Source organism: Cherax quadricarinatus, chromosome 26 (genome assembly GCF_038502225.1).
Source record: "Cherax quadricarinatus isolate ZL_2023a chromosome 26, ASM3850222v1, whole genome shotgun sequence".
Lineage (NCBI taxonomy): Eukaryota > Metazoa > Arthropoda > Malacostraca > Decapoda > Parastacidae > Cherax > Cherax quadricarinatus.
Genome location: NC_091317.1, coordinates 8,795,166 through 8,809,273, shown reverse-complemented (window position 1 = coordinate 8,809,273; position 14,108 = coordinate 8,795,166). Strand labels below are relative to the sequence as shown.

The 14,108-nt window shown below is 39.8% G+C and overlaps 1 protein-coding gene across 1 annotated transcript in view; it reads left to right on the top strand.

Moving 5' to 3' along the window:
* The first annotated feature begins 9,664 nt into the window (after nucleotides 1-9,664).
* The window catches only part of Prp31 (pre-mRNA processing factor 31), a 28,254-nt gene continuing 23,810 nt past the window's right edge, over nucleotides 9,665-14,108 (top strand). The window contains exon 1 of the mRNA XM_070088774.1: nucleotides 9,665-10,872. Within this exon, the coding sequence (XP_069944875.1) occupies nucleotides 9,716-10,872 (1,157 nt within the window). The 5' untranslated portion in view covers nucleotides 9,665-9,715. The remainder of the gene's footprint in view (nucleotides 10,873-14,108) is intronic.

Here is a 14,108-nt window from a genome sequence, read left to right as displayed (position 1 = left end):
ACAAATACAGTTACATAGAATTATCATACATAGCAGCATATGTGTAGAGAACCTAGGATAACCCAAAAAAGTCAGACAGAGTGACTTATTTCCATTGGGGTCCTTTTACCTTATTATTATAATATAAAGGTTATAATATTTTCTTATTATTCTACAATGAAGATAACATCTTATTATCATACTAAAAAGACTATCTACTACACGAGGGTCATTAAGACTATCTACAATACGAGGGTCATTACTAGGAATAAAGTAAAATTTACACGTATTTTAGCTAAAAAATAGAAAATCATTCCCCTCTCTTTCTGTAGCTTCATTCAATGCAGAGACAGACAGTATAATAACCTATGTGACATGTCAAGATATCTTATTAATGAAAATAAGATACCAGATATACTAAGCAAATTTCCTAAATTTGCTTGTAACAGATAAGTGAACTATAGATATGTAGATATAAATCCATATGTATTCCTGTTAACCCTTTGGGGCCTAGTTCCTAGGCCTTTTGTGTATCCATATGCTCTCGCGCTACCGTCCACAGGATGGATATGGGGTGCACAATAAACTAGCCACTTCGGTGGCAAAATCTAAATCTAAAAATCTAATTCATCAGACACTTTTTGGCAGTCTTCTTGAACTGGTTCATGCTATGACTGGCTTTGACATGTGCGGGTAGTCTGTTCCATTCCTTTATTGCTGTACAATAAAAGGTGTTTGACGCCTGGCCACTGACTGTGGGTACTACAAAGTTGTGCTCTCTCCCCCTAGTACTATGATTGCTTTGGTTCCCAACCTTGACAAAATTGACAGCAAGATATTCTGGACACTGTTCGTGAGCAATATTATAAACATGATTTAGCTTCAGTTGTTTTACTCTGTCTTCAACATTCAGCATATCCAACTGCTGTAATTCATCCTGGCCTACATGTTCTCTTGGTCCCAGCCCCAGGATGAATCTTACGATTTTGTTCTGGGTGATTTGCAGTCTTTCTTTCAGTTTTTTTGTCAAGGCAGAGTACCATGAAGAGCAAGCGTAATCCATATGGCATTGTATAAGGGCTAGACATAAGGTCCTGCGAGCCTCAGTAGGTAGACACTGTGCTTGTCTATACAGGAACTTCAGTCTGGCATTCGCTTTCTTTACTACACTGTTCCCTATCAATTCTCCTGACATGCATGGGTCAAAGGGGATTCCCAGATATTTTACTGATGAAACCAAAGTGATGGACTCCCCATTACACTGAACATTAAAATTATTTACCCTTCTCAGTTTGTTTCATTCCAAAGAGAATGGCTTCAGTTTTCCCTAGGTGTAATGATAGTTTGTTGTCTACTAACCATTTGCTGCAGGACTCCAGTTCCAGTGTTAAAACATTAGCAATATCTTGTGGGTCTTTACCTGTCACTAACAGAGCACTGTCATCTGCATACAGTAGGAGTTTGCACTTGACACTGATAGGCATATCATTGACATAACATAAGAATAATAAGGGACCCAGAATACTACCTTGGGGAATTCCACATGTTATCGGCAGGGGTTCTGATTCCGTTTTGTTGATTTTGACTATTTGTCTCCTGTTGCTAAGGTAGGACTTAAACCAGTCTACAGAACCTATACCGATAGCTTGAAGTTTCTTACATAATATATTGTGGTTGACAGTATCGAAGGCCTTTTGCAGGTCTAAGGTTACCATACCTATGAGGTTCCCTTTTGACATTTCAGTTCTCAGGTAATCCATCAGATTAATAAGGGAGGTATCGATTGAGTAGGATCTTCTAAAGCCCGATTGATAGCTATGGAGAATGCTGTTGTCATTAAGGTACTTAACTACTTGAGAATACACCGCCCTCTCCAGAATTTTAGATATTATACTGAGTATACTAACAGGTCTATAGTTGCTTACATCAGACCTATTATTTTTCTTGAAGATAGGAGTAACTCTGGCCTCCTTGAACCCCTCCGGTACGGTATTAGTGGTTATTGATAGATTTATTATGTGAGCAATAGGGATTGACAGTTCAGAAGCACCATCTTTTAGGAACTTAGACGGGATGTTATCAGGGCCTGTGCTCTTAGTTGGGTTTAACCTGCTTAGTTCTTTTTGAATGAAGTCATGAGATACACTTACTAGTTGACAACTGTTTGGGGTTACCCCTTTATTGGTATAGTATGTTTGAAACTTATCAGAGTCTGTGTTAAAGGTATTTGATGCAGCTGGTAGTTTACTTACTAGTGTTGATGCAACAGATGTGTAGTAGGAATTAAAGCAATTTGCCACCTTAGATGTTTCGTGGCATACCTCATTATCGATAGTGAGTACTATGTTAGACCTATCTACTGGCTTATGGCTATACCCCAACTGTTTTAGTTGTTGCCAGAGCTTTCTGGGGTTATGCTTATACTCTTCAATTTTTGAGCAATAGTGCTTTGCCTTTGCTCCTTTTATAAGCCTCTGTACTCTGTTCCTCACCCTTTGGAATTCATTTAGTGCTGCAATATCCTGTCTGTTTGCTTTAAATCTTTTTAGCAGCTGGTCTCTGAATTTCATATTATCTAATATCTCAGTATTCATCCAGGGTTCAGTTCTTCGTTTAATCCTAACCTCTTTAACTGGTGCAATATTATTAAGAATGGTAGTGAACATTGTTTTGAATTTTTCCCAGGCATCGTTTATGTCCGTGCAACTTGTTATCTCTGTCCAGTCACAATTGTGTAGCCTATTTACCAGTGTTTCTTTACTGTAGTTTCTAGTTGACCTTATTTTTATTGTCCTGTGTAGGCCTATCCTATCCCTAGTGATTTTCCCGGTGCAGTAAATGATGAAATGATCACTAAGACCTGTGGTAATGACGCCTGACTGACTAATGTTCTCAGCGCGGTTGCAAAGTATGTGGTCAGTTAGGGTGGCTGAGAACTGTGTGATCCGGGTTGGTGTATTAATTAGTTGGGTGTAGCTATTTAATCCTAGAATTTGCTTATACCTTTTGCATAGCCCGTTATTTTGCTGCTGAAAACAGATATTGAAGTCGCCCAGTATTATTGTCTCGCAATTGTTTTCAACTCCGGACAAGACTCTGGAAAAGTCTTCTAAGAACTGGTCCTGGGTAGGAGGGCGGTAACTAGTTCCTACTAAGATGGGTTTGGTCTTGGGAAGCAGCACTTCAAACCATAGAATCTCCAGTTTATTGTTATTTAAATCAGGTCTTGGGTTGTAAGCTAAGTCATTTCTAATGTAGGCACATACTCCACCACCCTTTCTGTTCCTATCTAAGTGTTTTATATTGTAACCTTCTATTTTGACCTCGTCGTCAGTCACCGTATCATCCAACCAAGATTCAGAGATGGTTATAACTGCCGCCCTAATTTTGTTAGCTAGAATCCTAACTTATTGTTCCCGTTTCTCTTTCCGGAGAAATAAGTCACTTTGTCTGACTTTTCTGGGTTATCCGAGGTTCTCCACACACATGTTGTTATGCATGATAATCTATGTAACTGTGTTTGCGTGTACCTGAATATAATTCCCTCACATATTTGAGCAGCATATTTTTCTCATTGCCTTACGGCAGTGCGAAAACTTTGGTCGCCCTTAATAACCCCACCATCACCACTAAATGTTTGCAGCAGTGGGAATTCTGCGCCAGTCTTCATCGAGTGTGAACGTCTTGCTCTCGCCTGAGATCAGTGACAAATTTTCCCCGTTCTCTCTGAGACACTTGTTCTCATCTACTTTGCCCATTGGGTACATTACAGAAGGGGCCCCAGTCATCGAAATGCCTAGCCATGCTAGGTGTTCTAGTGGTACACTCTGTAATCATTATTTTACTACATGTAAACCACACAATAACCAAATTCTGTAAACTCAGTATTGTAATCCTTATAGAGAGTTCTCGAGTTCTGATGACCAGAGCTTTGGTAAGATGGGTAAGGAAGAAGGATGGGTAAGAATGGAAATATTGGAAAAGGGTGGGAGGGGGGGGAGAGGTAGGATATAAAAGGTAAGTGGCCCAACCACTTTGGTGTAATTTAAAAAGTGTATGTGAATTGATAAGATATTTTTTAAGAGGTATAATACTAACCCATCAGAGTCACATAGATATAATAGGTATATAAGTACATGACTCTGAATTGGTAGTAGTTATACAAGTTGCAATTTTTTTTTTCGCGATTGCACAACGGATATTTATACGACAAGAAAGGCAATAATTTTCTGGCTAGTTTATGAGTTCGTGACAATAGCTTCTTAATGGTGGTGTCCAACCATAGTGAATAGCATAATTTTACATTAGAAAGTTATTTAAGATGTCTCCCTAATTGGGGGCGATGATTTTCTCAGTATACATAGAAGGATTCTGGTGGTATCCAATCTTCTTCATCAGGTAAGTTGCTCAAAATCATGGGTCGAGGGTAATCATCTTTATGAATAAAACGACGAACCCTCTGTGGGAGAGTCATTCTTTGAGTCCTGTGAGGCGGAGTATTGATGGTGTAATCGGTGGTATTTATCACTTGTATAGGATGTTCTCTATCTGGCATGTATAGTTCTTGCATTGTATAAAGTTGTTTCTTTTTTAGGGTGTCAAGGCGTACATTTATGGCAGTAATATCTTGTGTGTGTAAATCTGCCATTTTAACTCTGTCTCTCCTCCTGGTATCGGTAGTAAAGCGAAGAGCTCTATTCTGGACCCTTTGTAACCGTAGCATGTTGGTCTTTGTTGTTAATGACATTGGGACACAAGGGTATTCGAGTATAGGTCTTATTATCATTTTATACAGATGTTTTTTGACATGTTGAGGGGCTTGATTGAATCGAAAGAGTCTGCTAAGACCGGCTTTGGCTGTGTTGATCTTTTTAGTTACATGAGATGTTGAGTGGAGCAGCCTGTCTATTTCATATCCCAAGATCTTGTTAGGGTTTCTAATGGCTACAGGTGTACCTCTGATGGAGATACCCCCTTTATCTTCGATGGTTGATGCAAAACATCCTATCGTGCTAACAAGGACCTTGTCAGGATTAGTCGTAATTATCCATTTCTTCTCCCAATTAGATGTTCGACGAAGTTCAATATTCATTTTTTCTATGACTCTCTCATACTTGTATTTTCCTGTTACTGGAGTTGATGAGACGACATGAATAACATCATCTGCAAACTGTGTCACAATTGTGTCATTAAACTCTGGTTGAGGAAGGTCATTCACATAAATGTTAAACAGAAGTGGACTGAGACAAGAACCTTGTGGGACACCAGCCGTCGGTATAAAAGGTTCTGTCGACTTGCCATGAAAGGTGGGAATGAGTTTTCTTTGAGTTAAGAAATTATAAATTACTCTGAGAAAAGTCCAGTTATGGTCTGGTAGGTCAATGAGTTTGTATATAAGGCCATCATGCCATAAGCTATCAAAAGCTTTATGAACATCTCTGGTGGCAATTAAGGCAAGATTGCCCTGCTGTTTTAGATTTGCTACAGTGTCAAAAATAACATTTATTGCATGATTGGTACCTCTATGTGTTCTAAAGCCAAATTGTTTTTCAGTAAACAAGTGATTAAACTCCATATAGTAATTCAATCTGTTGGAAATGACTCTCAAGAACTTTTCCAGTGACTTCAAGTAAAGATATAGGTCTATAGTTCCCAGGTTGGTGGATGTCTTTATTGGGCTTAGCAAGAAAGATCATCCTAGCAGTCTTAAAAACAACTGGAAAATGTCCTGAGGCCAAGATGGCATTAAAGATATTTACCAAGGACTGTTTGCAATTTCTAGGTAGGTACTTTATTTGTTTCATTGTTATTCCAGAGAGGCCAGGGGCTCTATTTCTCATTCTTCCAATAACCTGACTTATCTCTAGTAATGTAATAGGTCTAGTAAGCGGGTGGGTATCTTCAAGAGTTGAAGTATCGATGGTAGGTAGTGGTTGTAGATCATCCAAGTTCTCATCTCTCCATTCATTTACTAACTGATAATGATTATTATTAAATTGACGACTGTTATTGTGAGAGAGAATTTTCTCCCATACATCACCCATCAAATTAGCCTGGTCCTGTGGATCGTCAAGTTTAATTTCAACATCTTCATCATCCTCATCAGTGAAGGTATGAACTAGGTAGTTAGGAACCTTGTGCTTTCCCCCTAAAAGTTGTCGGATCTTACTCCAAAATTTTGCTGGTTCACGTTTATATTGATTAGCTTGAAGAACTAGAAATTTCCATATGTCTCGTTTGTGTTGACTAATCATGTTAATTAATTCGTGCCTTAATCGGTGCAGTGTAGCTGCTGGTGGTTGTCGCGTTTGAAGATGCCTTCGACATTCTGCTTGATAATTTCTTAAAGTGTCTCTAATTTCTCTAGTAGGTTTATATTGTTGGTATATCTTTGTGGAAGCTAATTGGCAATTTGCATTGGTAGCTTCAATTATTCGATTGTGCAGGGACCTGATTGCATCATCAATTGCACTGGAAGGTAGATTTTCCAAAGACACAATTTCATCCTCACCCAGATATGCCCTGAAGGGGTCAAATCCTAGGGTGTTAAGATTGGGTTTAGGAGTTACAGGTATTCGAAATGGAGAAGTTTGTAGTTGTATTATAACAGGGATATGGTCAGATCCTACATTTCCACCAGGAGATATACGACAGTGAAAGATGTCACAGTCTCTGTTTGTCAGTACTATATCTGGTGTTCCTGGATGAGGTCCAATGTACGATTTGAAGAATGGGCCTTGAAATGACAAGTTTCTAGCTGTCATAATATTAAAGAGTTGTTTTCCTTTTAAGTCACCCAGTGGAATACCAGCTCCACAGTTGAAGAGGGCAGGGTGATGAGCATTAAAATCTCCAGCTAGAATTGTTGGAATATTTCTGCTTAATATCCTATGTAGAGGAATTGACTCTATATATGGCTGTCTCGGGGGAAAATATCCAGTTCCTATCACTAGTTGTCCATGCGACGTTGTTAGTTCTATTGCAAGAATGTTATCTTCATCCACATGAATATTTTTAAATGTATATCCTAATTTAACCAAGATGGCTACACCACTAAAGGGTCCTCTCGATTTCTCCACAGTACAGTATCCACGTAATTTAATATGTTGATCAACTCTTGCAGCTGTCTTGTTCAAAAGTATAACATCGGGATTGTAGTTATGTAGTTCAACCTCAAGAAGGTAACGGTTATTAAACAAATGTTGACCATTAAGTTGGAAAATTGTAATCCCCATTATTTCTTTTTCTTCGCTCGTACACTGCGTTCTGAACGCCTGCAAGTAATGTCATGTGTTGTATCTTCACTATCCCTGCTGGACTCGTCAAGGGGAGGAGGAAACTTTTGCGTGGATGCTTGTGTATTAAAAATGCCATCATCTTCACTAGAGGTAGTAATATTAACAGACTCATTAGAATCGTTAGAGTCATCATCATAAAACTGAGTTGTGCTATTCTCAGTTTCAGGAAGCAGAGGCTCGTGAGAGTTAATGGGAGACTGTGTAGGCTCCAAGGGAATATTAGATAGGCAAGGTGAGTTACCTTGGGAAAGTTCCTGTGCAACAGGATCAGCTACAATAGCGGGAGAGTAGGCACCACTTTCTGGGGCATTGATGTTCAGGTGTTGACTTATCGGGTTGAGAGGAGCTGACAACCTGGGTTTGCGAGGAGGGCGATCCCTGGGCCAGGGATGACTTAGGCTTATTTTTAGATGTAGAGTATGGTACATACTTCTTGTTATGAGAAGGCTGGGTCATAATAGCCTTCACATTTTCAGGGATAGTGATGGGAGTGATCCCATTAGCCATTAACAGATCATTTAAAACCTGAGAGCAGAGTTGAATGTCACCACCTGCTATGTCTTTGGCCATCAAGTACATTAGTTGTGCTCTCGTTATATCCCCGTCAGTGGATACCTGAGACATATGAGATGCGACTGAACCTTGTTGTTGTGTCTGTTGTAAGTGAGGGTTAGATTGGGGCGCTCCAAGAGGGGCAGAATTCCAAACATTGGAACCATTGGTAGAGACCTGAGGAGTCCCACTTGATCCAGGCAGAGCTGGGAAGAAAGTTTGGGACATGGTTGGCGGTGCCTGGGGAGTGGTCTTCTTAGAAGTGGATAGTTTCTTGGCGTCAAGAATTTTCTGCATTTCCTTTTTTCTTTCAGGACAAATAGCAGAAACAGCATGATGTTTTCCATTACAGAGGACACATTTAGGTGTATTTTTGTTGGTACAATCACGATACGAATGTTGGCCAGAGCAAATGCTACAAATTTGCCCTTGTGTACTGCATTTGTTGTTGTTATGACCAAAGGCATAACACTTGAAACATTGTGTCACACTGACAAAGCGTTCCAGAGAAATTTGGTCAGGTGTACATCTGGTGCCAAAACATTTGAAGCCATTTTGACACACAAGTTTGGCCTCCTCAGGTGTCTCGAGTATTAATTTTAAAGTTACCTTATTGTTGTTGGGATTCGAGAATTTATGTGCTTCTACAGCCCTAAGGTCAGAATTCTCGGTATTAATGTCATCAACAATTTCATTAACAGTGCTGTGTTTCATAAAACTGTTGATTCTGGCCACAAACACAGTCCTCTGAGCTTGATAGCTGTCAGGTGCAACTGGGGTAACACCAGAAGTCTTCAGTTTATCCAGGACATCATGCTTTAGTAGTTGAAGTAACTCTTCTTCCGAAGAGAGGAGAAGTACTGCTCCAGCGTGGGTTTGAAAAACATCCACTGGAGCAACAGTTGAGTTGGAGCAAATACATTTGAGAATTTCTTTCATGGACATTTGATTTCCATCAATGCGTAATCTTACACGAATCCTCGCCATGATGCCTAGGAAGGAGCATCTGGCAGAGGAGTTGCTTAACAAAAAGGTATCTTTCCTTAATGTTAGCCTAACATCCTATTTCAGCTGACTTATGAAGGTCAGCCCCTAAGATAGCCTACCCTCGAGTAGTGAGGGGAAAGGGCCCAAGGCAAAGATCGGCTGGATTTTAAAAAAACCATACGGGCTACCAGATGGTCAAAATGCCTTGTGTTAACTCGCCAAAGCGAAGTTGCCGAAAAAGAAGAAGATAGAACAGTCAGAAGGATAGCAATGTATGTAGTGTGTTAAGTGTGTGGGCCAGTGTTGTTGTTTGGGTGAGGGGAGGATGGGGGGATGGGGATGAGAGGGGTGAACAAGCAAGCAAGTCACCGCCTTACCCTCTTGATGGGATGGGGCTCGAAGTGACTGCAAGCAAGTCTCCTCTCAGCTCTGGTGAAGAATTACTCAGGATAACCGAAGAAAATTCTCGAGCAACAGTGTTCAGAGTTGCTCAGCTGAAGAGCAGGAACGACGACGTCTTCTCTCCACGGTGGCTGGGCTGCAACTCCTGTCTTCTTTTGTCCCTTATAGAGAATAAACTTTGAATTTGAATTTGAATTTTAGCCAGATCCATTTTCAGCTTTGCGAATAATTCTTTAACGGTTTTGGTGGAAAGCCGGTTACTGAATTTGGGTGTGAGTATGGGCGTCCAGCTCTCCTGATGCTTGATGAGGGGCTCAACCTGGTCTATTTGGTAACTTCTAATTTTTGTTTCTATTTACAAAGGAACTCCTGATCCCTTTTCTTTAATCGGGCAGTTTTGGCCAATATATCTTTTCCATACTCTGGGAAGCCCGGCTCGATACATCGTAAGCCGCCAGTGACCTTTATAAACCCAACAAGAAACAGCAGCAGCAACAATGTCTCTCGCAGATGAACTTCTCAACGATTTTGAGGACGGAGAAGAGGATGACCTGCTGGCCAACGAGCTACAAAAAAGAGAGACTGAAAATGGAGGCAGCGGTGGTGGGGACACCATGGATGTTGACTTTAAGGTGCCGTTACCTGTTAAATCCAGACTGAGGTCAGTACGTCAGGTGGCTACACTCTGGGACTCTGACAAGCTCAAAAACATTAAGCAACATATTGAAAAATATGCTTCAAAGCCACGAAAATCTGAAGATTTACAGGGCCCTGTTGAAAATGACCCAGAGTATAAGCTGATTGTTGAAGCCAATAACATTAACGTCGATATTGACGATGAAATCGGAACCATTCACAAATTTGTTAAGGAAAAATATGCAAAAAGATTTCCAGAACTTGAGTCACTTGTGGTAAATCCATTGGAGTATCTTAATGCAGTCCGGGAATTGGGCAATGATGTAGATAAGGTGAAAAACAGTGAAGCATTGGCCCAGATTCTAACCCAGGCGACCATCATGGTGGTGAGTGTCACAGCATCCACCACACAGGGAACACTTCTCACCGATGAAGAACTCGCTGCCATCGAGGAAGCGTGCAAAATGGCCCAAGATCTAAATGCATTTAAAATTAGAATTCTTGAGTATGTAGAGAGCAGAATGAGTTTCATTGCACCAAATCTTTCTTGCATTGTTGGGGCATCAACGGCAGCAAAGTTAATGGGAGTAGCTGGTGGACTCACTAATCTTGCAAAACTCCCAGCAAGCAATGTTCTCTTAATTGGCAAGCAAAAGAAAACTATGATTGGAATGGCCCAGACCTCCATGTTGCCTCACACTGGCTACATTTATTATTGTAATATTGTTCAAGAAACTCCTCCAGATCTCCGTGCTAAAGCTGCTCGTATTGTCGCTGCTAAAGCAACTTTGGCAGCAAGAGTGGATAGTATGCATGGTAGTTCCACCGGGGCAGAAGGATTACGTCTTAGAGAAGAAGTAGAGAAAAAGCTTGATAAATTACAAGAGCCTCCACCAGTGAAAGCAGTGAAACCACTGCCACAACCCATTGATGCCCCAGGGAAGAAACGTGGAGGTCGTCGAGTTTTGAAGATGAAAGAGCGAATGGCCGTCACTGATTTGCGCAAAGCTCAAAATAGGTCAGCACTTGTATGTTTCGTCAGGCTTATTGCTCTACTAATTTATGTTACACAATAACCTCAAGGGAGGTTCCTTGATGCCAGTGAGGGGCTTTTGATCTAAGGAATTGGACCTGTACTCCCCTCCTTGGATCAAACCTGAATACATCTCATTTTGCCAGGCTCTGTATGGCCCCCCCACCCCCCATTGATTTAGTGCTCCCTCATGAATGTAATTTAATGTTATTGTATAAATCTGTTCTCAGCTGTAACAAAATAAAATGTAAAATTATAGTTTAGGGATGCCACTGTATAATGCTATATAGTGAGGAGAAATTTGACACATTTGCACCATAACATATTATATAGTGGAATACACAAATAACCTGCACATAGAAGAGAGGAGCTTACGACAACGTTTCGGTCCGACTTCACCCATTTACAAAGTCTCACTAACAGGAAGGAGAGGAGGGAGTATATATAGGCCTGTTAGTGTGGCTTTGTAAATGATCGAAGCTGGACAGAAGCATTGTTGTAAGCTCCTCTCTTCTATGTGCGGGTTATTTGTGTATTGTTCCAGTCACGGTATTGTGCCTTTTTTTGTTATTTATACAGTGGAACCCCAGATTTCGTCCAGTGCAAATATCGTACAATTCGGATTTCGACCACTTTTTTGGGTAAAATTTTACCCTGGGTTTCATACCTCCGCTCAAAAATCATCCGTACCATACGCATCCGCCTGGGCCATTCATACATTCGTGATACTAATACGTAATAATAATCGCTCTTGGGCACATTAAATGTCTTATTTTAGGTTAATATAGACATTTTCATTAATCCATCTATGATATTTTCTTCAAAATTATATAAGAAACATGTTACATAGCATATAAACATGCAGTGTTTATATGCTGTGGAGATGTGCTAGCCAGGCAGAGGGAAAACATTACGTTTTCTCTGGTCCAGCATCAGAGGAAACGTGTATGAATCTGCGTTGGGCCAGTCACCACCCTTAATACATAACACTTTTGTTAACAATTCTCTGCATGAATTATTCATTACTTCTCCCTCTGTTTATGATGGCATCTAAAGGTAGTTGTTAGAAATGATTAAACTCAGTGAACATGGTATGTCAATTGAAATTAAAATGTTTGTCTCTCTGTAAAGATTACAGTGTGGGGTTTACATATTATAGAATATTAATTACAATTTGTGGTGTACATATTTTAAAATATGAATTACACAGAAGGCCACTAGCATGCCTAGGCATTTCGGGCAGACTAATACTAATTCCTGCTCTATATTGACACAGGTTATGGAGCATACTGATATTAAAGTTAGTAAGTAAGTTTATTCAGATATACACAAATAGTTACATAGATTATCATACATAGCATCATATGTGTAAAGTACCTAGGATAACCCAAAAAAGTCAGACAGGTAACTGGGTAACTGTAGTGATTAAATAGATTTACAATAGTGAGGTATGTAGTTCAAAGCATTTAAGAATATTACAATTTGTAAATTTAGTAATGAGAATGGTTTTTGCCTTGGCATGATACACAGTTTATATTAAAGCTCCTATATCTCAAGTAAACTTATGACTAGCTTAAGATTTATTAGGCAATAGCTATATTCAGAATTTTATGTTTACAGTCATTTGGGTGAGTGTCAATGTAAATTAGGGGGAATCACAGATATCGAGAGTAAGTCTGTTTTGTTTTGGATATGTGCATGGTACGAGTAATAGTATAGGCGGTTTTCATGTAGTTAGCTCACAGTGGAGTGTGTTAGGGAGATAAGATGCTTTTTAAATATACATTATGCTAATACCCATAGTGCTAGGAATGAGATGGATGAGTTGAGATTATCTGCTAGTGCAGGTAACATTGATGTATTTGCCATAACTGAGACTTGGTTTAATTCAAAAAGTCGGGACATTCCTGCAGAATCAAATCAAATCAAATCAAGTTTATTCTCTATAAGGGTTGCAATGTGGGGTTTACAGGATTTGGATATTGTGTGGTTTACATGTTATAAAATACTAATTACAGAGGGGGCCACTAGGACACCTAGCATGGCTAGGCATTTTGGGCAGACTTAGATTAATTCTTAACATTAAATCCTTACAGGTTATGGTATTAAAGCTAGGTGACTACATTATAATTTGTGAGTTTAGCAATGTGAATTGTTTTGTTTTAGCACAATACAAAGTGTCTATATTGGAGTATCATAAGCAAACTTATGACTAGTTAGGATTCATTATTTTAAGATTAAGATTAGTATTTCTGTGTTTATAGTCAGTGGGCGAGTGAGTGTAATTGTGAACCACCAGGTGGTTATCATGTAGTTAGTTGTCGGGGTGTATCAGGGAGATAAGATGTTTTCTAACTGTAGTTTTGAAAGTGATGAGTGTGTCTGCAGTTCTAGAGTTTTCAGGTAGGGTGTTCCAGATTTTAGGTCCTTTGAAATGCATTGAATTTTTGTAAAGGTTTAGTCGGACACGGGGAATGTCATAGAGATGTTTGTGTCTGGTGTTATGCCTGTGTATCCTGTCACAACTATCAAGAAAACGTTTTAGGTCAAGGTTAATATTGGAATTTAAGGTCCTGTAGATATAGATTGCTGTAGCTATAGTAAGTGTGGATGTTCTGAACAGGGAGTAAGTTAAGATCTATGAAGAGTGGGGGGGGTGTTGCCAGGGATGGGATTTAGTGATTATTCTTACTGCTGCTTTTTGTTGGGTTATTATTGGCTTTAGGTGTGTTGCTGCAGTTGAACCCCAAGCACAGATAGCATATGTGAGGTATGGATATATAAGTGAATGGTATAGTGTGAGAAGGGCAGTTTGCGGCACATAGTATCGTATCTTGGAGAGGATCCCCACCGTTTTGGATACTTTTTTTGTTATGTGTTGGATATGAGTGCTGAAATTTAGGTTGTTGTTGAGGTTTATGCCAAGGAATTTGCCCTCATTATGTCTGGCAATTAGAGTGTTGTCGATCTTAATGTTAAGTTGCGCAACACCTGCTCTGCTACCAAACATAATATAGTAGGTTTTGTCAGTGTTAAGTGTAAGTTTATTGGCTGTCATCCAAGTCGATATTTTAAGCAGCTCCTCGTTAACAATGGTGTTGAGGGTGGCAAGATTAGGGTGGGAGATGACATAAGTCGTGTCGTTAGCAAAGAGAATGGGTTTCAGGCGTTGGGATATGTTTGGAAGATCATTGATGTAAATGAGGAAGAGCAGGGGTCCA